The following is a 26,084-nucleotide window of genomic DNA, read 5'->3' as shown; positions in this document are numbered from 1 at the left end:
AAGATATTCTTGTAGCAAGCTGGCTTAAAGGAAAAAATATAAATGTCACTTTTAATTAAATTGAAAAGACTCTGTGCACATCGCGACTGTCAGTCCGAGTCACATACAATTTAGTGGTGCACTGCACATTGCAGGAAAGTCTTTTAACAATTTAGAAATATCAGGCATCATCTGCACAAAACTACCATGAAATTCTATTAAAATTGACGGTACAAAAACATCGCAGATTATTTGGTATTACAATTTAGACACATTACTCCAACATAAGGAACTACGCTGAAAAGAAAAAAAAAGGTAATATCGTGCATTACTGTAACAACAACATTTATTTATATAGCACATTTTCATACAAACAGTAGCTCAAAGTGCTTTACATATTAAAGAATAGAAAAATGAAAGACATAATTATAAAAAATAAATCAACATTAACATCGAATAAGAGTAAGGTTCAATCGCCAGGGGGGACAGAAAAAACAAAAAAACTCCAGACGGCTGGAGAAAAAATAAAATCTGTAGGGATTCCAGACCATGATACCGCCCAGTCCCCTCTGCGTCAATCTGAACTTTACCAAAAGCCTACTTCATGACAGAATAACTGATCAAGCGTTTCCCAGATGCTTGTAAATGTTTATTTTGTTTTCCATACACAGTCAAGGAGTTCTCGTGAAACTTGTCTTGTGGAATTTGAAGAGTTGCCGGTACAGCTGAGTGGCGGTTCACTTCAATGACTGAATATAAATAAATTACCACAGCGAAAATTATTATTAATACAAATGTAAAGGTTCACGGTACAAACATAACCATGCAAAACAGAGTTATTAAAAATACGAAAAAAACTGCAACTTTCAAACGTTTTCATTTCGAAGCACAATTACTTCCACTGTCAAAAATACGAGCAATTAGTTTCGTCGCTTCTTCTTTTGTCTAATGGAGTTTCATTGCCGAAGCTTTTTTTTCTCTCCTTTCGTTTAATGGAGTTTCGTCGCTTGGTACAACGGCAGGTTATTTAAGAGGAAACTCTATAAGGCAGAACCTCGAAGAGATAGGGATCACGAACGTGAAACGTTTGGTTAAAGTTACACTTGATGAACAAGTTCAAACGTTGATAAATGGACAGGTGAGTTTTTGATTGTCATAGAGTAACAATAATCTCATTCGTTGAAATTCTGAATTAGCCAATACTATCCACTTGCATTTACAGTTATCCCGCCTTCAGATCCACCCATAATATCTCCGGTCTGCAGCAATACCCTTCTCGAAGAATGTGCTCTGTTCTGACGTCATAAGGCAGGAGACGGAAATGAGGGCAGAGAATGCGACTGTAGAAAGGGCATCGGCGTGAATAAAAGGTTTACATGTTGGAGTCAATTTCTTGAGATTTCAAGGTGGGTTTAATTACACATTTTTAATCTTTTACTGCAGAGTTATATGTAGTGTCGCAAATGGCATCTTAACTTTGAACATATACGATAATCACCGTTTTATGGTTGAGAGGTAATAGATGGATCATAAAATGATCCTGGTTTGGCCATAAATCAACCTTCTGGGTGCTGTATTGGAAGAAGAAGAAGAGGAGGAAAAAATAACCCCGATGAAACATGGTTTGATCCGCTTGCACTCCTAAAGTTTGTCGATTTTTGTAAACAATAAATAAAATAAATAAAAGACGCAGTAATATCATAAGCCTTACAGACTTGCCCACATTGGGAATCAAGTTTTTTTGGTTTGTTTCTGCTGTTACTCTTAGCAAGTTAAACTTAAATACAGATGTCCATGAATGATTCGCAGTTTTAACATAATAATGCAGTATTCTCCGTAAATTTTCAGTTTAATCTCCAAATCCACATCTCTACACGTCATTTATTCATGTCTGTTTTAACTAATAATAGAAACTTTATGTACAACCTTTTCATATGTTATAAGCAGCACTCTATGCCTGTGGATAAAGTCGCTCCCTCACAACTCTTTATTTGAATGCCTCTTTGCCACAGTCCCTTTAAACCTTATCCCCATATCATTGTTGTTTTTTTTCCTGGGCATTAGCGTGCTAAGTTGATTACATTACTTCTTGACGCTACAGTCAGTGAACCTTGGTCTCTCTTGTGGTAGATTCTCATTCTTGGCTGCTCCCTACTTTCTTGTTCCAGTCCGGATACCCGAGTTCTTTCAAATCTGTCACAATTTAATTTTTTTTTTTAATCGAGCTCATCATCTTCTTACATATAGAAATTCCTGGGTAAATTTTCTCAACATTTCTCTTTCATCCTTTCAAGATGCACTATTCATTCTGTTCTTGCTGACATGACGTCAACCACTAAATCTGGGTTGCAATATAATATTCTTAGCTCTTGGTTTGTTCTGAATCTCCACCTGTTATCTTCAGACACCTCTTTGAAAATCCTCTTCATGTTTTCTCTTGCAAATACTGCCAGCATGGTCTAAAGCCCCTTGGTCAACATCTATGTCTCTGCCCCATATAGAATAATCTGTCTCATAACTTTTAAATATCTTAATCTTTGTCATCCCACTTACTGTTTCTGACCTTAAAATATTCAAGAGCACAAAGTAACGGCCATTTGCAGGAGCTAATCTTTCCTTCTGTCAAATACTGAGCGTTAAGTATTTAAATATATGTACTCGTTCAAAGTTTTGATGGCATATTCGTTTCCATTCCTCTTCTCTAGCAGTGGCACATACTTGGTTTTCTGTTTATTATTGTTTTTAAACCTAGTTCTTTTGTACCTTGAGGCTGACATACGCCTCATTCTCTGGCCAAGCAACAATGGCTATATCATCTACTATGCTTGTATCTGTTATAATCAATTAAAGATTATACCTCCTGGCTTAATGTCTGTTTTTCTTATAATTTTGTCCAACACGAAGTTAAATACATTGTTGAGAATACATCTCCCTTAACTCCAGTGTCACTTTTAAATCAATCTGATGTATTTACATGCACTTGAATTTTATTTATATTTCTTAATTCTTATTTTTACCAGCTTGATGTGTTTTAATGGGAAGCCAAATTCTAGCATAATTTTTGGTATTTTACTCCTTTTTACTTTGACACATGTCTGCTTTAAATCAGTAAATGACATGTGCGTTCTCACATTCTGTTTATTCAATTTTTCTATTAATGTTTCTTATTGTAAAAATGTGGTCTGTAGGAGCTATAAATCTCCTAATGCCACAGTGATATTTACCTAGGCATTCTTCTGTATATGACTGAAGTCTTTTTGCAAGCAGTTTTGTGGAAAGTTTGTAGGGAACATTCAGTAACAATATTCCTTTGCACTGTCTTTTCCCCTTTCTTGTGTAATGGTATATTCCATGGACTCGTCCAGTCCCGATTAATTTTTTCCTCCATACTTCCACAACAAGCTCAAATATATAAGCAAGTGCTCCTCTCCCTCATGCTTTCATCAGTTCTGCTCTGATATCATCCTCTTCAGGAGACGTATTATTACTGACTACCAAAGTAGGTTTCTCTAAGGACCTACCCTTTCCTCTCTTTCTCCTCCTACTTCATCTCTTTCACCTTCTCCACTTAACTCTGCTTCATAGTGCTGTTTTGCACCTCTTTATCTTTGCAGCATGGTACTTGTGGCTGACACCCTCTTCTCTCCCTTTTTGATTGATTCAAAACAGTGCGTTTCCTTCATTTGGCCAGTTACCATTTCAGCATTGGCAGCCACCTTATGCCCACTGTTTCTAGAGTAGGAACCAGTCTTGTCCTAACACCGAACTGGATAAGCTGTTTAGAAAAATGGATATCAGATTATTAGATTAGATTATTTATTTATAAAAGCACATTTTAAACAGCAGAGGTTGCACCAAAGTGCTGTACGAAAAAGCATTAAAGTAAACGCAAGCAAACAATCATGCAGAAGCAGATTACTAAGTCAACCGATTATAACATCCACCACAATCCCATTATACATAGTGAAAGGCAGAAAAAAATCAAGTCATAGACCAAGCACAAGAGGGGCTGGTATCCTCCCACAGTGATCAACACCTGGAAGAGTAATGTTGGAATGAATGGCTTGAATTTTATTAATGAAATAGTTGAGAAAAAGCTCACAGGTCTCCGGCATACTCTCAGGGAAGCCACTGACAGGTGAGTTTAAGAGAGTGTTTATGGTGCTAAACAGGATCCTAGGTCTTGAGACAGGATTAACAATTACACATGATAAAAATGTGGTTTTGCTGCTCTCGCAGCCTCTTGATAGGACTTCTAGCGAGTTCTGAGAATTTCATAAGAGACCTGCAGTTTGTCCTTTTTCCACCTCCATTCAGCCTGCCTGCATTCCTGTCTGAGCGCACGAGTGGTGTTATTTAACCAGGGCTAAACATTTACTTTTACCTTGGCTCTCCTTAACTTTAAAGGTGCGACCAAATCCAGAGTATCCTTACAAGTGAGATTGAGAAGCTTAACCATTTCAGTAATATCTGGACACACACAGATAGGGCTTCTAACACCAAGGGTAAATGACTGTCAGAGAAGATATCACAAAATTTCCGTGCTGTGTCAGTATTTATACAGTGCGAAAAGTGCTGTGGTTTAGTGAAATTGATGGGCGGACTCAAAAGCTAATTTTAAAAACAACTGGAAAATGATCAGAAATGCCGACGTCGGAGAACTTCAGGTTATTTACAGAGAGGCTAGTTGTTAGAACGAAGTCCAATGTATGTCCCCTGTGATGTGTGGGACTTGACAACACCTGAGTAAAATTAAGAGTCCACAAGACTTTAAAAAAAATAAATAAATAAAAATCTTTTAAACGGGGTTTTGTTGGACAACAAACATGAATGTTAATATCTCCCAGAATCGGTGCACACAGTACAGAAATTATAAGATCAATTTTAAACAACTGAGCCACAAAACTGGAGAAATTGTCTACAACCAAAAGTCAACATTTAAAATGATTCTGAAAATCGATATTCAGAATGCAGAATAATGCACTGTGTTAAATCATTAATGGAACATTTCAAGTTTTTTATTTTTTTTCCTATTTAAGTAGTTTTTTTAATATTTTCTGAATCATTGATAGTGGTAGATCATTTAATGAGTGGGAAAAAAATAAGAAAGGTGCTTCAACACTGAAAAAAACAATAAAATTGAATGTCAAAGACACAGCGTTTGGGCTTTATAGCATTAATTGGGTGGGCTGTAAAGATGAAATGTGGTGTCTGTAATCCCCTTTTTTTAGTATCAGAATAATCTTTACCTCTTTATTGTTTTGCAGATGCATGCTGACATAGCCTTTCACTATGTCCTTGTTTTAAGTGGCTGTATAGTTCAAGTGTAGCTGGTAAATTGTCCAATTTTGTTAAGCTGTCATGTAACAGCTCAGAATATCTCAGATTAACACTGATTATTGTAGGTCATGCAAGTTGAATGTGTGGTGTAAAATGACCATCTGATTGTTGTGTAGGTGTAAATTGTTTATTGTGTTATTTTTAATGCATGAATCGATTTTTTTTTTTTTTTGTCAAAGTAGAGCAAACATACTGTACATAGTTAGACTGCCATTTTTGTTTTGCTTTTACCATTATATTTTATATCATACAATGTGTTCTTCAGTGTTTAGCCTTCTTAATGTTTTTTTTTTCTTTTATTTTTTAGCTATGTTCTTTACCAGCCTAGAAATTGATAAACTGTTTTTACCTGTCATTTGTGCAATCCAAGTATCAGCATTTTAACTTTGTGTAAAAATACAGTACTATTGCTAAGTGTAATAAAGCTAGAAAATGTGCGGGCCTCTGTTCCTTGAATAAAGGTATTTCAAGCATTTTTTGTGAAACATGGCACCCTAGGTTGCTTGGAGCGTATTTCTTTCGAAGGACCTGAAATGTAATTGCGTGGCAGTGGTAGCCAGCACCTTCAGTTCTTTGGTCATGCATGACTTTATTTTTTGTTCCTAAGTAATGCATATGAATTTTTGAAGTACTGTTCATTTGTCAGTATGCATCTCTGTTGTAGTTAAATTCTGCATCCTGTATTAAATGCATTTTGGTGTGCACATGACAATGACAGCTGTTGATACTGTGTACGTGTTTTAAATAGTTTGCTGTTTCACTTCCTGAGAAAGTAATAATAAGAAGTGGCTCCTATTCTGGCTTGACGCTGCGCTGAGGTCATGGATCACATTGGTTTTTTTGACATAATGGAGTGTTTGGTCTGTGCAGTGGACCTCACTGTCAACAGATATCATGATGCTCTTTTCCTACGAGTCCTGGCACGTGCACACAGGGCTGTTTTTTTAACCTGTCAGGACCTTAAAGCCCAATAATGTTGCCCAGAATATCCACATATCCAGTTCATGGGTTGTGTTATGCCCATCATGGTATAAACTCTTGATTAGGAGCATAAGCAAATGCTTTGCCAGTTTTATGTGACAGACAAGACAGCATTTTGAATGTCTTGTCCATCTGTCAAGAGATAGAGATATCGGCTCTTGTTCAGAACGTGTATGCCACTTGGTTGTTTCACAATAATTAAGATTAGGTGTATAAGTAGGTTTCACATTTCTGTTATCATTTTAGCCCTAAAATAGTGACTTAACATCAGGGTCCTATTTTATTGACCTTAAGGTTAGTGTTTGGGCGAGGGGAAGGCCGTCTCAAGTGGCGTCCGCTTTCTGAACAAGACCTGAGATATCTAGATAGATTAAACAGTATGAAAGAAGTGTAAAAATTGTATATAAAAAAAGTGCTGTAGCAGATGTTTGTGGAAATGCTTTTTGATAAATGAGTATGCCCTTTTAAAAGCTTATCTAAGAATTAGAAAAGCATATAAAGTACCTTTTTCCTTTTTTTTTTTTTCTTTCTTTTTTTTTAAATATACATGGGTGCTAGGTTTAAGTAGTGGTACCCTCAAAGCACCAGGGACTAGGGTTTGATTACCAGTCTAGTCGCTGTGTTTGTGAAGTTTGTATATTATTTGTGTCTGTGTAGATTTTTGTGAACATTTTGTTGGCTTCGGTTTTTTTGACTTTAACAGATGTGTGTTTTGAAGTATTTTATTTAATCCTTTATGTGACTGTGTGATTGTGTAGGTGTACTTTGTAATGTGTGCCTTGTAAACTGTGTTCTTGCTGTGTGCTCAGTGCTTGTAGCATAGGTATTGGCTCCGTTTCACCTGAATAGTAGAATGCAGATTTAGAAAATGGATGGGTGGTTGCACATTAATGACTTGTAATTTCTTCTTCACTATTAATGTTTTATTTGCCTTGTATTTGGAAAGAAGTGTTTATCTAAAAAAAAAAATGTAAAATCATACCTGCATCATGATTACACTTTATTGTGTGTATCATTTTTATAGTCATTAGTTGAAACAGACAAGAGTGAGGGGCTCAGAACTTCATAAAATGCTTAACCAAAACACTTATCTGAGAACAGAAGAAAGTTTATTTAGTTGCTTTCTGGGATTTTGAGTTTTTTTGCAAGTTAAGGAACATAGAGACCCAACACTTAAAGAAACATAATGAGCAGGATAGTAGGTGGAATACTGTGGATATAATTACACTAAGAGGCATTTTATTTTACCAATGTAGAGAATTCTTAGTTTATGTGGATTGTGTATGTATGTGGTGTGTGTTCTCTCTGCGATGGACTGGCACCCTGTTCAGTGATTGCTCTTGCCTTTTGCCCTATGTTTGCTGGAATAGGCTCCAGCTTCACCATAATCCTGCTTAAGATAAAGTGAGTATAGAAGATGGATGGAACTCTTAATGGGACACACAGGGCAAGAATTGGTGTTGGATTGGCTGGTGACTTATAATTGGCCATCCAGGAGTGAGTGTGCATTTGTGATTAACTACATCCTGTGATATGTTTGAATTGTGCAGAGTGGCTTCCTGACTTATGACTAATGCTGACTTGGATCTTTCCTAAAACTTCAAATTAGCTTAGATTATATCTTTATTGTCACATATAGTGCAAGGGCACAGTAAAGTTCTTATGCCCCATTTTTTTAGTTGGGGCAAGGAAGTGTATACAGGCAATAAGACATTAAGAGTAACAGAAGAATGACTTAATGCACGTTGTGCAAGCCAAAACTTTACAGTCCTACAGATTGTATTTAAACAATAAAGAAAAAAATAAATGCTATTACTTTACCAAGTAGATGGTCTCTGTGATGGAGACAGTGTGTTGACAGTTTAGCAAATTACCTGAGGAAAAAAATGACCCATAGTTGTGTGATTTAATAAGCTATATCCATTATTCAGGTAGGAAGTCTATAGTTGATTAATCTATACTAATAAAAGGCAAAGCCCTCACTCACTCACTGACTGACTCATCACTAATTCTCCAACTTCCCGTGTAGGTAGAAAGCTGAAATTTGGCAGGCCCATTCCTTACAGCATACTTACAAAAGTTAAGCAGGTTTCATTTCGAAATTCTACGCGTAATGGTCATAACGATTGATAACGTTCGACAACGTCCGCCATGTTGAACTTTCTTATTTATGGCCCCATCTTCATGAAATTTGGTAGGCGGCTTCCCTGCTCTAACCGAAACCGATGTACTTACTTATTTCGATGGTATGACGCCACTGTCGGCCGCCATATTGAACTTTCCAAATGTCACTAATTCTCCAACTTCCGTGTAGGTAGAAGGCTGAAATTTGGCAGGCTCATTCCTTACAGCTTACTTACAAAAGTTAAGCAGGTTTCATTTCGAAATTCTACGCGTAACGGTCATAACGGTCAACAACGTCCGCCATATTGAACTTTCTTATTTATGGCCCCATCTTCTCAAAATTTGGTAGGCGGCTTCCCTGCAATAACCGAAACCAATGTACGTACTTAATTCGGTGGTATGATGCCACTGTCGGCCGCCATATTGAACTTTTCAACAGTCTTTGTTACTTATGGGCCCATCTTCAAGAAATTTGGTACACGGGTTCCCAACGCTAACTGAATCCTACTTCCGTACATATATACGTCCATAGCCTGCAGCTCGGTCACCGTGTGAGGCGTTGGGTCCCTCATCCCAACACCTCCCACGTTGTTGGCTGCCTGCCTATCTAAGACTGTCAATCGCTCCAGTCTCTATATTCCCTTCCTTGCTTCGCCACGGGATTCACGTCTCCCTACTGATAACTGCAGCCTTTTTGTTTAATCCACGGCTTCTCTGCTGTTTTTTTGTTCATTTATTACGATTATAGTTATTGTGTAGGTATTTTAGACTTACTTTACATTGTTCAGGTACCCATTTCCTTTATCATTCCAACCCCCATTACCATGTCTATCGAGATGATCATATTGCACGGCCATATCAGGCTCACTCTTGATATCCGGAGGAACATTGTGTCTTATGTATTGAATGACTGGGACAGGTTCAAGGTGTGGACTGATGACGGTACAGGAGATAATGAGACTACACAGGAGCACTAGAAGAGTGAAATGCTTAAGCCCTTCACCTATGGTTCTGCATGTGAGTTGATGGCTGCTGCTGAATTGTTCAGTTGTCGCTTTCAAGTGTACCGAAATGGCCAAATATTTTACACCTTTGGACAACCGCCAATGCCTCTTAAACATCTTAGATTGACAGGTGACGATTTCAGTAGTGGACACTTTGATGTTTATGAATGTTTAAACTCTCAAAAGCTGGATGTGATTTTATCGATGAAACCGGTTGTGTGCTTACAACACTTGACAGATGGCGAATGTCTCTTCAACACAACAAATCCTGCAAATACTGTCGTAATTGAAACAAACCATGAAACTCAAACCGATTATGACAGCAGCAATCCAAGCTGTGAGATTTGAGACAAGATTACTGTTCACATGGCCAACTGTAAGTTACATGCTCAAAAGAAAGCTCAGCGCACAGCTTGATCATTTTACAACCGGAGGGCTGAACTGACAACATGGTATACAAGGAGATCCTTAACAAATAATTATTGGCATATTTTCCCTCAGTTTAAAAAGGTTAAATTTTCTTCTTAATAAAAATTTTAATGCAGTACTTTGCCGCTGCGAAGCGCGGGTATTTTGCTATATATATATATATGACAGCAACACTCATAACAGTGACAAAACAATTACATTGACAATCATGTTACGTTATTTTTAAAATGTTTCCTTTTCTTTTTCATAACTTCTTTAACACACTACTTCTCCGCTGCGAAGCGCGGGTATTCTGCTAGTATTTCTATAAAACTCTCAAATTTAAGAAAACATTTGTTGCTTTTGAAATACACAACATTGAGATTGAAATTTAGTCGTAGTTTGTAACCATGCTTTGCTTTCCTATTCCTTTTAAGAATTTAGGTTGTATGCTAATATTTATTTCATTGTATGGGTATGAAAAGCTTCTAAACTGTAGGGTGACAGAATTAAATAGTGAAATGGGTAAAATTGCTGTATTGCTCAGAAGTATTAACTTTACTGCATGGAAAACATTTACTATTCTGCAGAAATATAAAGCAGTATTAAATCAAATTCATAAGCAAACAGAAATCTGGCAACTTTAGTGTGTCTCTATCTATCCTGTCTGTCTGTCTGTTTGTCTGTCCTCGTTTATCGCGTTTACTCCGTTCCAGACTCTACCGCGATAAATGAATTTCCGCGAAGTAGGATTCTTTATTTATAAATCTGTTTGCGCAGTTAGAGCATAGAAAACCTGTTTACGACCTTCTAAATACATTTTTTAACATTATTAGAGCCCTCTAGACATGAAGTAACACTCTTTAGTCAAAAGTTTAAACTGTGCTCCATGACAAGACAGAGATGGCAGTTCTTTCTCACAATTAAAAGAATGCAAACGTATCTTCCTCTTCAAAGAAGTGCGCGTCAGGAGCAGAGAATGTCAGAGAGAGAGAAAAGTAAACAATCAAAAATCAATAGGACTGTTGGGCTTTTAAGTGAAAGCACCGCTATAAAGCGGCCGCAATGAAGGGATCAATGTGAAGGTAGTCTTTCAGCATTTTTTTAGAGGAGCGTCCGTATCTTCTAAGCAAACAGCCTCTGTGCAAACAGCCCCTCTGCTCACTCCCCCTCCGTCAGGAGCAGAGAATGTCAGAGAGAGTGAGAGAGGCAAAAAAAAGCAAACAATCAAAAACCAATATGTGCTGTTAGAGCTTTTAAGTGTCGCAAGCTTGGAAGCTATATCGTATATCGTTGAGGAGTTTTATTTAATATGTAATACGTGCTGTGATTGGGTAGCTTCTCAGCCATCCGCCAATAGCGTCCCTTGTATGAAATCAACTGGGCAAACAAACTGAGGAAGCATGTACCATAAATTAAAAGACCCATTGTCCGCAGAAATCTGCAAACCAGTGAAATATCCGTGATATATATTTAGACTAGCAGAATACCCGCGCTTCGCAGCGGAGAAGTAGTGTGTTAAAGAAGTTATGAAAAGAAAAGGAAACATTTTAAAAATAACGTAACCTATCTATATACATATCTATATCTATCTATCTCTCTCTCTCTCTCTCTATATATATATTATATATATATATATATATATATATATATATATATATATATATATATATACACACACAAACACATATACTATGGGGTGCCAAACAGGTAAATACATTGATTTTATGAATATATAAAGTCACTGTCGGAATATATAAAGTCCATCTATCCATCCATTTTCCAACCCGCTGAATCCGAACACAGGGTCACGGGGGGTCTGCTGGAGCCAATCCCAGCCAACACAGGGCACAAGGCAGGAACCAAACCTGGGCAGGGTGCCAACCCACCACAGGACACACACAAACACACCCACACACCAAGCACACATTAGGGCCAATTTTAGAATCGCCAATCCACCTAACCGGCATGTCTTTGGACTGTGGGAGGATCCGGAGCTCCTGGAGGAAACCCAAGCATACACGGGGAGAACATGCAAACTCCACGCAGGGAAGACCCGGGAAGCGAACCCAGGTCCCCTAACTGCGAAGCAGCAGCGCTACCACTGTGCCACCGTGCCGCCCTATATAAAGTCAAAACTTGAATATATAAAGTCAGCGTCGTTATACATAAAGTCAAAACTTTTTTCTGAATATATAAAGTCAAAACTTGAATATATAAAGTCATTCCCGAATATATAAAGTCAAAACCTGAATATATAAAGTCAGCGTCGGAATTTATAAAGTCATTCCTGAGTATATAAACTCACTCCTGAATATATAAAGTGAAAGTCAAAATCTATTGATTGAAACGACTCTGAACTGAACTAAGTTAACAAAAACGTATTCAGAAAAATAAATTAAAACGCACTGTTTGGTTAATGTTTTGAAAATGATGCATGTGCCCTGCCCAGGATTGGTTCCTGCCTTGCGCCCAGTGTTGGCTGGGATTGGCTCCAGCAGATCCCCGTGACCCTGTGGTCGGATTCAACGGGTTGGGAAATGGATGGATATTTCAGCGCTGACTTTGTATATTCTGACGCGGACTTTATATATTGAAGTTTTGACTTTATATATTCCAGCACTGACTTTATATATTCAGAAATATTCCAACGCCGTCTTTATATACTAGGGTTTTGACTTTATATATTTGGGAATGACTTTATATATAAAAGTTTTGACTTTATATAGTTAAATTTAGTCATCATTGCATAACTTTTTCTTTACCATAGAAATTTAAAGACTAAATTCAACTTCCATTCCTAACAAAGATATTTCTGGCGACTAAATAGAACCCACTTATATCCAAATTCGAGGTATTGAGCTGTCGTCTGCCTGCCTGAATAAGTCACCCTCGCTTTGCTCTTACTTTTTTACCGTTCATTTAATCATGGCTAGTGGCGGAAAAATTATAAAATGGAAGGAGGATTACACTGAGTATGGCTTTACCAAAACAATTATTGATGGCGAATCGATTATTCATAAAGCTTCAATTGGTAATCTGTTTTTCTGTGTTTAACCTCATATTTTTTCATACTTCTTCTCAAACCAAGGGGGTGCGAGGGTAAAATGAATCAGGAAGCGCTGATCAATGTAATCGGTGTACCAGGAAATCATGCATTGAGAGAAGTTCCCCTTTGCTTGGAATGCAAAGTGTGATTAAATGCGTGATTTTTTTTTTAACGCGTTATGGAGCACATGCATCGAAGCTTCTCAGCTGTGCTTGTGCTAAGAAAACACAAGGAAACATTTTAAAAATAACTGTAGAGACGTATTAACTTGTGGATTTTTCTGTGAGTATTGTCAATGTAACCTTTTGTGGGAGGAGATGAAGTAAGTGCCTGGAGGATTCAGTGTGATCAAAACTCTCGAGAAACTGTAGAGACAGTGTGTGTATTAACTTGTACACGTGGAGTAGCAGCACTCATGATGATGTCACACTAAACTCCATGCATGTTTTCTTCAGTGCGTTTGGAGCTCTTCCTGGTTTTCTACAACAGTTCCATTACAGTAAATGGAGCTCAACTCCATTACAGTAAATGGAGAAAAATAGCTTCCAGTTATGACCATTACGCGTAGAATTTCGAAATGAAACCTGCCCAACTTTTGTAAGGAAGCTGTAAGGAATGAGCCTGCCAAATTTCAGCCTTCTACCCACATGGGAACTTGGAGAATTAGTGATGAGTCAGTGAGTGAGTGAGTCAGTCAGTGAGGGCTTTGCCTTTTATTAGTATACTAGCAGAATACCCGCTTCGCAGCGGAGAAGTAGTGTGTTAAAGAAGTTATGAAAAAGAAAAGCAAACATTTTAAAAATAATGTAAGATGATTGTTAATGTAATTGTTTTGTCATTGATATGAGTGTTGTCATATCTCTATCTATCTATCTAACTATATATATATATATATATATATATATATATATATACAAATATGTATATATAGCATATATCATATATATATATATATATATATATATATATATAGACACATATATAATCATAGACACATATATAATCATATATATACACATACTGTATATACACATATATATACAAATCTACATATATATATATATCTACATATATATATATATATTATGGGTGGGACTCGATTAAAAAATTAATCCAATTAATTAGAGGCTGTGTAAGAATTAATCTTGATTAATCGTATGTAATCGCTACGTAAATTTGCCCCAAATGCAAATGTTTTTTTTTTTTAATTTAAAAGGGTTTTAGTGGGCGACAGAATCAAATAATAGACATGGACATGAATATTGTAAACTGAAGCTGTTTTAATTTCTGAAAAAAAGCTTTTAAACTGCATTTGAATTCAAAACAGAAACAAAAATATCATCCCTGGTTAAAATTGGGCAGACTTAAAAATAAAGTGGTAGTTTAAGTACTTTAAGTACATTTTCAGAATAGTATTGTCTTTAAATAATAATAACCAAAATTTCAACATAAAGTGCAGTTTTCTTCTTAAAAAATAAGTCAGAAACATAAAAGGTAATTTGACCAGCTTACTCTTTAAACTCTGAGTAACATTAGCCAAAATTATTTTGTACATTAGGCTAAAACAGTGTGATCATTGAACATTTTGTAATTAGATGTAATTAGAATTACTAACGGTCACGGAAGTCCAATGATCCCCAGTAAGAGCCACAAAGTCCGCTTTCTGTAATGCATCTAATTTTGCTTGCTTTTCAGTGTGCACAAAACCATGCTTTTATCAAGGCTTATTTCGGGTAGTCTAAATGATCAGTCGTAGGAATGCGCTTTATTCCGACTCTAACATTTTTGTAGCTGTGATGTGTGCATCAGTGCAATGGATGTACCAGGAAATCATGCATTGACAAAAGTTCCCGTTTGCTTGGAATTGAAAGTGTGATTAAATGCGTTATGGAGTACATGCATCAAGCTTCTCAGCTGTGCTTGTGCTAAGAAAGGGAAACATTTTAAAAATAACGTAACATGATTCTCGTTAACCTAATATTTTTCATACGTCCCAAACCAAGGAGATCGAAGGTAAAATGAATCGGGTAGCGGCGTACATACTCAGTGCATCCCCTCTCTGGAATCGAACCTCGAATGTCGGCGTTAGAGGCGAAGACTCTACAATTGCGCCACAGTGTGTGGCTTGTCTATCTGAGAGTATGTACTGTAGATCGGGTATATATATACATTTATATATATACCGCGTATCGCAGTGGAGAAGTAGAAGTTATGAAAAGAAAAGGGAACATTTTAAAAATAGCGTAACATGATTGTCAATATACAGTAATTGTTTTGTGAGTGTTATTGAATGTTGCTGTCATCAAGGATTTGATTATCATTATTTGTTTCAATCAGGGTCGTATTTGTACGATGTGTTGTGTTCAAGTTACATTCCGTGTTTGTCAGTCGTTGTAAAGGTAAGAGGTTTCATTCATCGATTCGTTTCTTACTGCATCAATAAACAGCTCGTCTTCATCTTTATCTGAGATGTGACAAACTGCATGCACGGGTTTTTTTACACTGTCTTCCTTTAGCGGGACATTCACTTTTTCCACCGTGTGCTTTGTTTCCGTAGTAGCTGCACTTATGAATATAATTGTATGTATCAGACGCTTCATATTTTTTGCTGCCTTCTCAATTGTGTAATTCGGTTTTTGTTCAGCACTCTTTGGAACTGTTGCTTTTTGTCTGTGCACTGCGTCAGTTCACGTGAGCCGCTTGGTGTTCTTGCATTGAAGGTTCCTAAGACCCAGCAGTGTTTGTATTGGATTGCCGCTGATGGACGGCCTTATATGGGCAGGCACTAAATTAAAAAAGCTAGTGGCAGCCTGTCTATGAACTTAATTTAATATAAACTTACGGTTCATGCCGTGCTTTGTTTCCGCAGTAGCTGTACTTATGAATATGCTTGTATGCATCATTTGCTTCATAATGTTTTTCTGCCTTCTCAATTGTGAAATGGCGTTTTGTGCTCATCGCTGTTTGGAGTTCTTCCTTGTTCTCTACATACTTACGTAGGAGGCGTGATGATGTCACACGAAACCACGCCCCCCCACGTCCATCTCCAACTCAACTCCATTACATTATATGGAGAAAAATAGCTTCCAGTTATGACCCTTATGCGTAGAATTTCGAAATGAAACCTGCCCAACTTTTGTAAGTAAGCTGTAAGGAATAAGCCTGCCAAATTTCAGCCTTCTACCTACACGGGAAGTTGGAGAATTAGTGAGTGAGTGAGTGAGTAAGTGAGGGCTTTGCCTTTTATTTGTATAGATGTATATGTTTAACAGGCATTGGCGGTTGTTGAAAGGAGTTGGCCGTACTGTGCGCGACGATCTCTCAGCCTTCTACCTACAAGGGAACTTGGAGAATTAGTGATGAGTCAGTCAGTCAGTCAGTGAGGGCTTTGCCTTTTATTAGTATAGATATGTATGCATATATATGTACTGCATATATACTGTATATATGTGTGTATATGTATATATATGTTTGTGTGTGTGTGTATGTGTGTGTATATGTATATATATATATATATATATATATATATATATAGATAGATATATATAGATATATATATATATATATATAGATATATATATAAATAAATAAATAAATATCTCTATATATATATATATATATATATATATATATATATATACATACATACATACTAATAAAAGGCAAAGCCCTCACTCACTGACTCATCACTAATTCTCCAACTTCCCGTGTGGGTGGAAGGCTGAAATTTGGCAGGTTCATTCCTTACAGCTTCCTTACAAAAGTTGGGCAGGTTTTATATCGAAATTCTCGCGTAATGGTCATAACTGGAAGCAGTTTTCTCCATTTACTGTAATGGAGATGAGCTTCAACGCGTGGGGCGGAGTTTAGTGTGACATCATCACGCCTCCCACGTAATCACGCAGTACATAGAAAACCAGGAAGACCTCAAAAGCGCTCAAGAAAACATGCATTATATAATTGAGAAGGCAGCGAAACAATAAGAAGCGGCGAGTGACATATACAACCATATTCATGAGTTCTGCTACTTCGGAAACAAAGCACGATGTAAACCTACACTTTAAATTAAGTTCATAGACAGGCTGCCGCTGGCGTTTGTAATTTAGTGCCTGCCCATATAAGGCCGTCCGTCAGCGGCAATCCAATAGCAAACTGCCACGGGTAAATATTCACGGGTGAAGGACTGTGCTTATGGAGAGGAAGATGAGATGGTCAGGGTGGTGTTTGACACAAACTCAGCGAAACTGCGAGAGAAAGTTTTAAGTGCCAGGACTAAGGTAACATTAAATAAAGCTATGGACATAGCACGAGATGGCACCAGCACAGCTGGGAACCTTCGATGCAAGTACACCGAGTGGCTCACGTGAACTGACGCAGTGCACAGATAAAAGCAACAGTTCCAAAAGCTGAACAAAACCGAATTACACAATTGAAAAGGCAGCAAAAATATGAAGCGTCTGATAAGCATATTCATAAATGCAGGTACTGTGGAAACAAAGCACACGGTGGAAAAAGTTAATGTCCCGCTAAAGGAAGACAGTGTAAAAAAAACCCGTGCATGCAGTGTGTCAGGTCTCAGATAAAGAAGAAGACGAGCTGTTTATTGATGCAGTAAGAAGCGAATCGATGAATGAAACCTGTCATCTTTACAGCGATTGACAAACACGGAATGTAACTTGAACACAACACATCCTACAAATACGAACCTGATTGAAAGAAATAATGATAATCAAATCCTTGATGACAGTAACACTCACAAAACAAATACTGTATATTGACAGTCATGTTACGTTATTTTTAAAATGTTCCCTTTTCTTTTTCTACCTTTTTTAACACACTACTTCTCCGCTGCGATACGCGGGTATATATATATGTATATATATATATCCCGCTCTACATACTCGAATAATGGATACTTTACTTTACTTTACATCAATGATTGTTTTGGTAAAGCCATACTCCGTGTATTCATTAGATGAACGGTAAAAAGTAGGAGCGACGGGAGGATGACTCATTGAGGCATGCAGGCTGTAGTGCGCGTCAACTCTATCTGAATTAGCGATCACATTTGAAAAATATATCTTTTCAAGTTCTATTTAGTCCATATGTGTCAAACTCAAGGGCGGGCCACATCCGGCCGCGTGTAATTATATCTGGCCCGAGATCATTTTATATACTGTATTATTGTTATTAAAGCCGGGTATATGAAGCGCTGGTAACACAATAAACTACAGATCCCATAATGCAGCGCTTCAGCTGCCTTGCGAACACTAACGCGTTAATCAAGTCTACCATATGAGGCTGCAAGTTATTGCGAAGCTAGAGTTATTGCGCACTGAGTTTGCACGGCGCTTTGGTGACTTTGAAGAACAAAAACAGTCCGTCTACATGCGGCTCGAACCTTGTGCATGTTTGGTAGCACATATCTGTGTGAGAAGCTCTTCTCAGTGATAAAGACTAACAAAACAGCACACAGGAGTCGCCTCACTGATGAGCACCTGCAATCCATCCTGAGAATCTCCACAACACAGAACCTCACACCAAACAGAAAGCGAACTTGTGGCCAAAAAAAGATGCCAGGCGTCCAGCTCTAAAATGACATATGAGCAAAGACAACTGAATGATTTGATTTGTTATTGCACGTAAGAGCGGGAGTCAACCGTTTTAACAAACAGCGTATTGCACTGAAATAGCTGAAATATGCTTTATATATGTGTGTGTATATATGTATGATATGTATGTGTATATATATATATATGTATTTGTGTGTATATATCTGTGTGTATATATGTGTGTGTATATATGTGATATATATGTATGTATATATGTGTATATATATATATATATATATATGTATATATATATGTATATATATGTATATATATGTATGTATATATATATATATATATATATATATATGTATATATATATATATATATATATGTATATATATATATATATATATATATATATATATGTATATATATATATATATATATATATATATATATATATGACAGCAACACTCATCACTCACAACAGTGACAAAACAATTCAGGTTACGTTATTTTCAAAATGTTTCCTTTTCTTTTCATTGCTTCTTTAACACACTACTTCTCCGCTGCGAAGCGCGGGTATTTTGCTATACACCCTCACTGATAGACTCACTCACTCACTCATCACTAATTCTCCAGCTTCCCGTGTAGGTAGAAGGCTGAAATTTGGCAGGCTCATTCCTTACAGCTTACTTACAAAAGTTGGGCAGGTTTCATTTTGAAATTCTACGCGTAGTGGTCATAACTGGAATGTATTTTCATCCATATACTGTACTGTAATAGATTGCAGCTCAATAGCTGTGGGAGGCGGAGTTTCGTATTAAAGCATTTAACCAATCACATTTCAGCCATCATTTGTTGCCAGGCAGAGGGGCTTTCACAATCCGTTGTGTAGGCACTCTAACACAGAATAAATGTCAATTAACCTGTTGCTTCAACCAATCAGATTTTGAGTTGGTGTCAGTAACGCCCCCTAGCAGGCGTGTGGCAACGTCACCGTATTAAGACCCATTGATTGGATAGAAGCCGATACGAGGAACTCTACGAGGCCACTGAACGCACCGCAAACGCTCCGAGCGAGAGATCGTCGCGCACAGTACGGCCAACTCCTTTCAACAACCGCCAATGCCTGTTAAACATATACATATACTAATAAAAGGCAAAGCCCTCACTCACTGACTCATCACTAATTCTCCAACTTCCCATGTAGGTAGAAAGCTGAAATTTGCCATGCTTATTCCTTACAGCTTACTTACAAAAGTTAAGCAGGTTTCATTTCGAACTTCTACGCGTAACAGTCATAACGGTCAACAACGTCCGCCATGTTGAACTTTCTTATTTACGGCCCCATCTTCACGAAATTTGGTAAGCGGCTTCCCTGCGCTAACCGAAAACCGATGTACGTACTTATTTCGGTTGTTGACGCCACTGTCGGCCTCCATATTGAATTTTCCAACGTCGCCAATTTTCTAACTTCCCGTGTAGGTAGAAGGCTGACCCCATCTTCACAAAATTTGGTAGGTGGCTTCCCTGTGCTAACCAAAACCGATGTACATACTTATTTCGGTGGTATGACGCCACTGTCAGCTGCCATATTGAACTTTCCAACGTCACTAATTCTCCAACTTCCCGCGTAGGTAGAAGACTGAAATTTGGTACTTATTTCGGTGGTATGATGCCACTGTTGGCCGCCATATTACTTTTAACGGAAACCGATGTACGTACTAATTTCGTTGGTATGACACCACTGTCAGCCGCCATATTGAACTTTCCAACGTCACTAACTCTCCAACTTCCCGTGTAGGTAGAAGGCTGAAATTTGGCAGGCTCATTCCTTACAGCTTACTTATAATAGCTTAGCAGGTTTCATTTCGAAATTCTTCGCGTAACGGTCATAACGGTCAACAACATCCGCCACGTTGAACTTTCTTATTTACGGCCCCATCTTCATGAAATTTGGTAGGTGGCTTCCCTGAGCTAACCGAAACCAATGTACATATTTATTTTGGTGGTATGACGCTACTGTCGGCCGCCATATTGAACTTTTCAACGGTCTTTCTTACTTATGGGCCCATCTTCAAGAAATGTGGTACAAGGGTTCCCAATGCTAACTGAATCCTACTTACGTACATATATACATCCATAGCCTGCAGCTCGGTCACCGTGTGAGGTGGAGTTGTGTCCCCCATCCCAACGCCTCCCACGTTGTTGGCTGCCTGCCTATATAAGACCGTCCGTCGCTCCGGTCTCTACATTCCCTTCCTTGCTTCGCCACGGGATTCACGTCTCCCTACTGATAACTACAGCTTTTTTGTTTAATCCACGGCTTCTCCGCTGTTTTATTGTTTGTTTATTACAATTATCGTTATTGTGTAGGTATTTTAGACTTACTTTACATTGCTCAGGTACCCATTTCCTTTATCATTCCAACCCCCATTACCATGTCTATTGAGGTGATCACTATCGATCAAAGAACTGTCACTTACCGAGTGGTTTCCATGCTCGGAGATGGCACCTACCTTTTCCATTCTTTGTTACATATTGAACGGCCATATCAGGCTCACTCTTGATATCCGGAGGAACATTGTGTCTTATGTATTGAATGACTGGGACAGATTCAAGGTGTGGACTGATGACGGTACAGGAGATATTTATACTACACAGGAGCAGTATAAGAGTGAAATGCTTAAGCCCTTCACCTATGGTTCTGCATGTGAGTTGATGGCTGCCGCTGAATTGTTCGGTTGTCGCTTTCAAGTGTACCGAAATGGCCAAATATTTTACAACTTTCGACAACCGCCAATACCTCTTAAACATCTTAGATTCACAGGTGACGATTTCAGTAGTGGACACTTTGATGTTTATAAATGTTTAAACTCTCAAAAGCTGGATGTGATTTTATCGATGAAACCGGTTGTGTGCTTACAATACTTGACAGATGCCGAATATCACTTCAACACAACAAATCCTGCAAATACTGTCGTAATTGAAACAAACCATGAAACTCAAACCGATTATGACAACAGCAATCCAAGCTGTGAGATTTGAGACAAGATTACTGTTCACATGGCCAACTGTAAGTTGCATGCTACACATCCTACATTTCTCTTTAATTTTCGTTCTTGTTAAGCGTACATTTTATGAAGTCATTAAGGATAAACTATTGTAAAACATGTGGAGTAGCACACATTAATGTAAAATGTGTGTGCCACGTGTTAAGTGTTGTAATTCTACTATATATTGCTGTGTGCTGTCTCCTTTCCGGTTGGATCTGTTTTTATAGTTATAGTTTATTATAGGCAGAAATCAAGGTAACTGATTTTTTTTTTTTTTCTTTTGCCAGTCTTCTAACCAAAGTTTTTTTTTTTTTTTTTATTATAAAGAATAGTGGTAGCACTTAAAACATTTTAGTAATTATTGTGCTCTAAGTGTGTGTGTATATATATATTTTAAAATTCTTATTTGGTTAAAGAAATTTTTCTTGGAGGTCTAACGTTGACAGCTGAACTTTTTGTATCTCCTATGTTTGAGTTTAAATTCCTTATGTGTGGTTATAGCATTCCTGAGTTAAGCCTGTAAAAGTTGTACATTTGGAAAGTTATCTGGGATCAGGTGCATAAAGTGTCCTGCAGCTGGGAAAGCATGGAGACTTGAGAATATATGACTCTATTTTTCATTTTGTGCATCATGGAATAGCTCATGTATCTTTGGTATATTTATTTGTAAAGCTGTGGAAAAATACATTGGAAATTGATTGCCATCTGCTTTTTTCAGCAGCATGACAGTGGCTCTGGAGAGACTCTGTGGGAGATTCCATCATGTTAGCATGAGGATGATTGCTACAACGCCCAGGAGAGCAGGAAGAGATAAAAAAATAAATAACTTCTCTAGCAGGAAAGTTTACCATGATGATACCAAAAACAATGACAAAGTAAATGGTCTTTGTAAAAATGAAAATATTGATTTTCTGGAATACACTGTGTTTTTTAATCCTTCTGCTTATTATATGCCAAAAAAAAGAGATCCGCCAGTTCAGTCTCATGAAAATGAGTGTGATATTGAAGATACATCTGCAAGATTCTCTTTTAATCCTGGTTTAAAACAGTTACAACAGCAAAGTCATACAAAAAATACATATACAGTTTCTTGCTCTCGTAGTCTATCAAGTGTGAAGAGCAACTTTGTGGATGAGTCCTATGATATGCCTGACAAAAATAAGGTGTACAAGTGTGAGCATAATGGAAAAGATGATGAAATTAATACATATGACAGTAAAGAGGACCCCAGGGCCTTTCAAAAACTAAGAGAAGAGTATAAATCCCTCTGTTACAGCAGGATAAAGACATGTTCAATTTCAGTTCAAGAAGGTTTCTTAATTCTTCAGAAAGTGGCAATGATGAAAGGAAATCTAGACACCAGGATGATTGCAGAAATGTTTGAAAAACTCAGCCTAGTGTCCTCTGAGCAGCTGGTTCTGATTAAGTCTGACACAAGATTTGCCATGCTATGCCGTTATGCTGTAGAAAACATACGTCTTTTCACCAGCTTGCAACTGATCAATATATTACAAGCCTTCCTTGATGTGTCCTTTCCTCCTACCCACAGCATGTTGAATGTGTTTGATACTGAACTGTGCAAACGAGTCTGGGACCTTTGTACTGATGAGATCCTTCTAGTGGCTGACTTGTGGCGTTATTTAGGCAGGCCAGTTCAGCAGTACTTGGACCTTGTTTATTGCAGGGTAGGACTACACTGGAGAGAACTTAACCTCCCCCAGCTAGTTCAGCTAGTTTATATTATTGGAGAGAGTAGGAGAGCACCACAGCCACTAATGCAAAATCTGGAAATCATAATTCTGAAGTTCATAAATGAACTGAACCCTGAGGAGCTTGGATCTTTATGTCTTGGATTTTTCAAATCCAAATGTGGTCTCTCTGACCAAACTATGCACAAAATAGCTGACAGAGCTCAAACAGAGATTAAAAAGATGAGTAGTTATGCGATTGTCAATGTCATGAAGATGTTGCGCTTTTCACGTATGGACCATTTGGGTTTTCTCAGAAGTGTTGGCGAGGTAGTTCCAGAAAGAGCATCTACTTTAGCTGTTCAGGGGATGATGCATATAGTCCTTTCTTGTGCTTCCTTACATTATCTAGATGAGAGGATCTTTGAGTCCATTGCTGCTGAAATTCCTTTTAAAGCAGCCTATTGCAGAAGCAAAGATGCTGCCAAGTTACTGTGGTCTTTCTCTTCTCTGTGCTATCAGCCCAGCAATGCAGAAGTCTTCTTCTCCACTTTGACTCAAAGTATGCGTGACAAGGTATCTGAATTTAACAAATATCCTGAGCACCTTCTCACTGGACTATTAGCATTGGCTTTTTCTGGCCATTTTCCCATTGATCTAATAAGTATTGCTCTGAGCCCAGACTTTGTAAAATTAGCCAGTGAAGCATCACACATGGAGCTGAAAAAAGATCTATTTACAATAGATGGCACTGTGGAGGTAGAAGTGCCTGAATATTCAGGACCGCGGCTTTCATGGAATCTCTGCAGTCAAGTTCAAGAAATGTTAAGGGAATCTGTCAGTAAAGACATCTGTCATAAACCAGAGATATTACAGGCAGAGTCTTTAATACAGATCATGCTTGGGGGACCTCAGTATGTTAAAAATCACATGATCCTGCCTCATATGAGATCAAGTGATCTGGAAATCCACTTTGACGCTTCAGGTAGTGCACTTGCTTTTAATGTAACTCCTTCTACCTCTTCTTGTCATGAAATAGATCAAAGGAAAAACAATAAGGTGTTAAAAATGTTTGGGGTTCACCTTACAGAAAATCTTATGTCTCAACTGGTTGGTGCAAAAGATTGCAAAATTAATGACTCCATGGTTGCAGCTGTAGAGCATGGTTTGAAAAGAGTAAATTGTGACTCCTCCGAGAATGCCATGGCTGCTTCAGTTGAAAAGAAGAAACATTTGCAAGAAAGTATTCTTACTGATGGCCTATTAGAATCTCTTCTAGGGTCACACAATTCCAAGTCTGCGTTGCTCTCACCCTCAGTACAAAGTGATGCTTCCAATTCTGGGATAAAAAAGCTAACAGTCCAGGTGACAAACAGGAATCATTTTTGTTACAATTCCCGTAACCTTTTAGGATTTCATACCATGAAGAGGCGGCAACTCATTCGAACTGGATATACTGTAGTGGAATTACCATTTTGGGAATGGTTTCCTTTGCTAAAACGCACACGGTCAGAGAAGCTGGCTTATTTGCACTCTAAAATTTATGGTGCTCTTGAGTAAAGAAACCCATATCTTGCATGAACAGTGTTGTGACTTATGGAGGAAATACAACACAAAAGCCAAATATTTGACCTACTAATTTGAAGCCTTTTGTTGATTCTTTGTGTTAAGTAAAAGGAAACAAAATGACCATTAATTTTCAGAAGAGCTTAAGTTACAAAAAAACAAGTGATTCATATGATTGTTTTTATGTCATAATTTATAGTAGGCCTTTTGTCTTTTAAATTTCCCAATGGACTGAAGTTATGTATGAGAGGCTACTTCTACAACTGCTGTCATAGCCTTGATGACATAGCATCATCTTTGGTCATGTTCAAAAAACATCTGTATGCATTGTAAAATAAATGTGTTCCTTACATTACAGGCCCTGAAGAGAGTAATGACTGAATATTTTTACTGTGATAATTGGTTAGATGGTGAATAAACATTTTTCAGAATTATACATTGATTAACTATTAGCTACATATGTTTTAAAAATTGTGTAAAAACTGCATAAATATTAAACATTATCTATATTTATAGTATACTTGTAAAAGAAGTGCATACATAAATGTACATTGCAATAAACGTGTTTGGTGGCAACATCAAACTTTGTAAAGTATTCATGGAGTCCATGTAAACCCAAGATCTCATAGTTAGGAATTCAACATAATAACATTTTTAACAGTACAGGTATAGCTACCTAATAACTGAGTCTGCCATTTATTAGAATATTAAAATCATTACTTGCCCAAAGTCACATGAGTGGGATGGGGGATTAGGGAAGAGTGTCTGGCATATTAAATAATTTTTGTTTCATTATTAATATACTAGAAATAAACAAGCATTAAATTGGTGCTCTACAACAGATTGAAAGAATAAGGGTATGAATATTGATTACCCATATCCTCCATATGTTGTATCCGTCTTTTTGAATTCCATAAGGGGAGCATAAAGTAAAAATAAACCAGTACTCTTTATTTGAGAGATATATATATATATATATGTATATATATATATTAGAGAATTTAATAATCTCTCATTTAAAAACATTATCCTTCTTAAAAAGGAAACATTTACTGTGACTTCAGTTCCAGTTAGTTTACTGTTTTAAGTTTACATTGAGAGAAGTCACTTCAAATTGTGTGTCTTGTATACTTTCCTGTTATTATACATATTATACCCCTGGTAGCAAAATGAATTCCCAATACAAGATTGTCAAGTGCCAGTTCACCTGCTCACTGCAAGGTACCTGTAATAATAAAAATAAGTATAGCAAATTAATGTTGAAAGGAACAGAACTATGTAAGCATAGGGTCAACAAATAAACACAAAAACTACATCACTGCCTCATTATCTGC

The 26,084-nt window shown here is 37.4% G+C and overlaps 2 protein-coding genes across 5 annotated transcripts in view; both read left to right on the top strand.

Annotated features, from left to right (window-relative positions):
* The first annotated feature begins 1,305 nt into the window (after positions 1–1,305).
* Positions 1,306–26,084, top strand: part of ubox5 (U-box domain containing 5) — a 75,498-nt gene continuing 50,719 nt past the window's right edge. For 2 of the 3 annotated variants that reach the window (XM_039759054.1, XM_039759052.1), the window contains exon 1: positions 1,306–1,385. The gene's annotated coding sequence lies outside the window, so the exon portion shown is untranslated. Of the gene's footprint in view, positions 1,386–22,295; positions 22,372–26,084 lie in introns of those variants that run through there. The other variant, XM_039759053.1, reaches the window with a different exon arrangement.
* Positions 1,313–25,105, top strand: LOC120532733 (FAST kinase domain-containing protein 5, mitochondrial). Of its 2 annotated transcripts, none has more exons than XM_039759051.1 (2): positions 1,313–1,385; positions 22,218–25,105. In XM_039759051.1, the coding sequence occupies exon 2, from the start codon at positions 22,219–22,221 to the stop codon at positions 24,742–24,744; it is 2,526 nt and encodes an 841-aa protein (XP_039614985.1). In that variant the 5' UTR covers positions 1,313–1,385; position 22,218; the 3' UTR covers positions 24,745–25,105. The 2 variants fall into 2 exon arrangements, with proteins under 2 accessions (XP_039614985.1, XP_039614984.1); XM_039759050.1 differs by having other exon boundaries at positions 1,315–1,385; positions 22,215–25,105.

Source organism: Polypterus senegalus, chromosome 7 (assembly GCF_016835505.1).
Source record: "Polypterus senegalus isolate Bchr_013 chromosome 7, ASM1683550v1, whole genome shotgun sequence".
Taxonomy (NCBI): Eukaryota; Metazoa; Chordata; class Cladistia; order Polypteriformes; family Polypteridae; genus Polypterus; species Polypterus senegalus.
The sequence above is the reverse complement of the archived record's forward strand: the minus strand, read 5'-3'. Positions and strand labels throughout refer to the sequence as shown.

Bases quoted from the DNA above. Each gene is read 5' to 3' on its own strand.
- LOC120532733 (XM_039759051.1), top strand. From the start codon at position 22,219: ATGACAGTGGCTCTGGAGAGACTCTGTGGGAGATTCCATCATGTTAGC.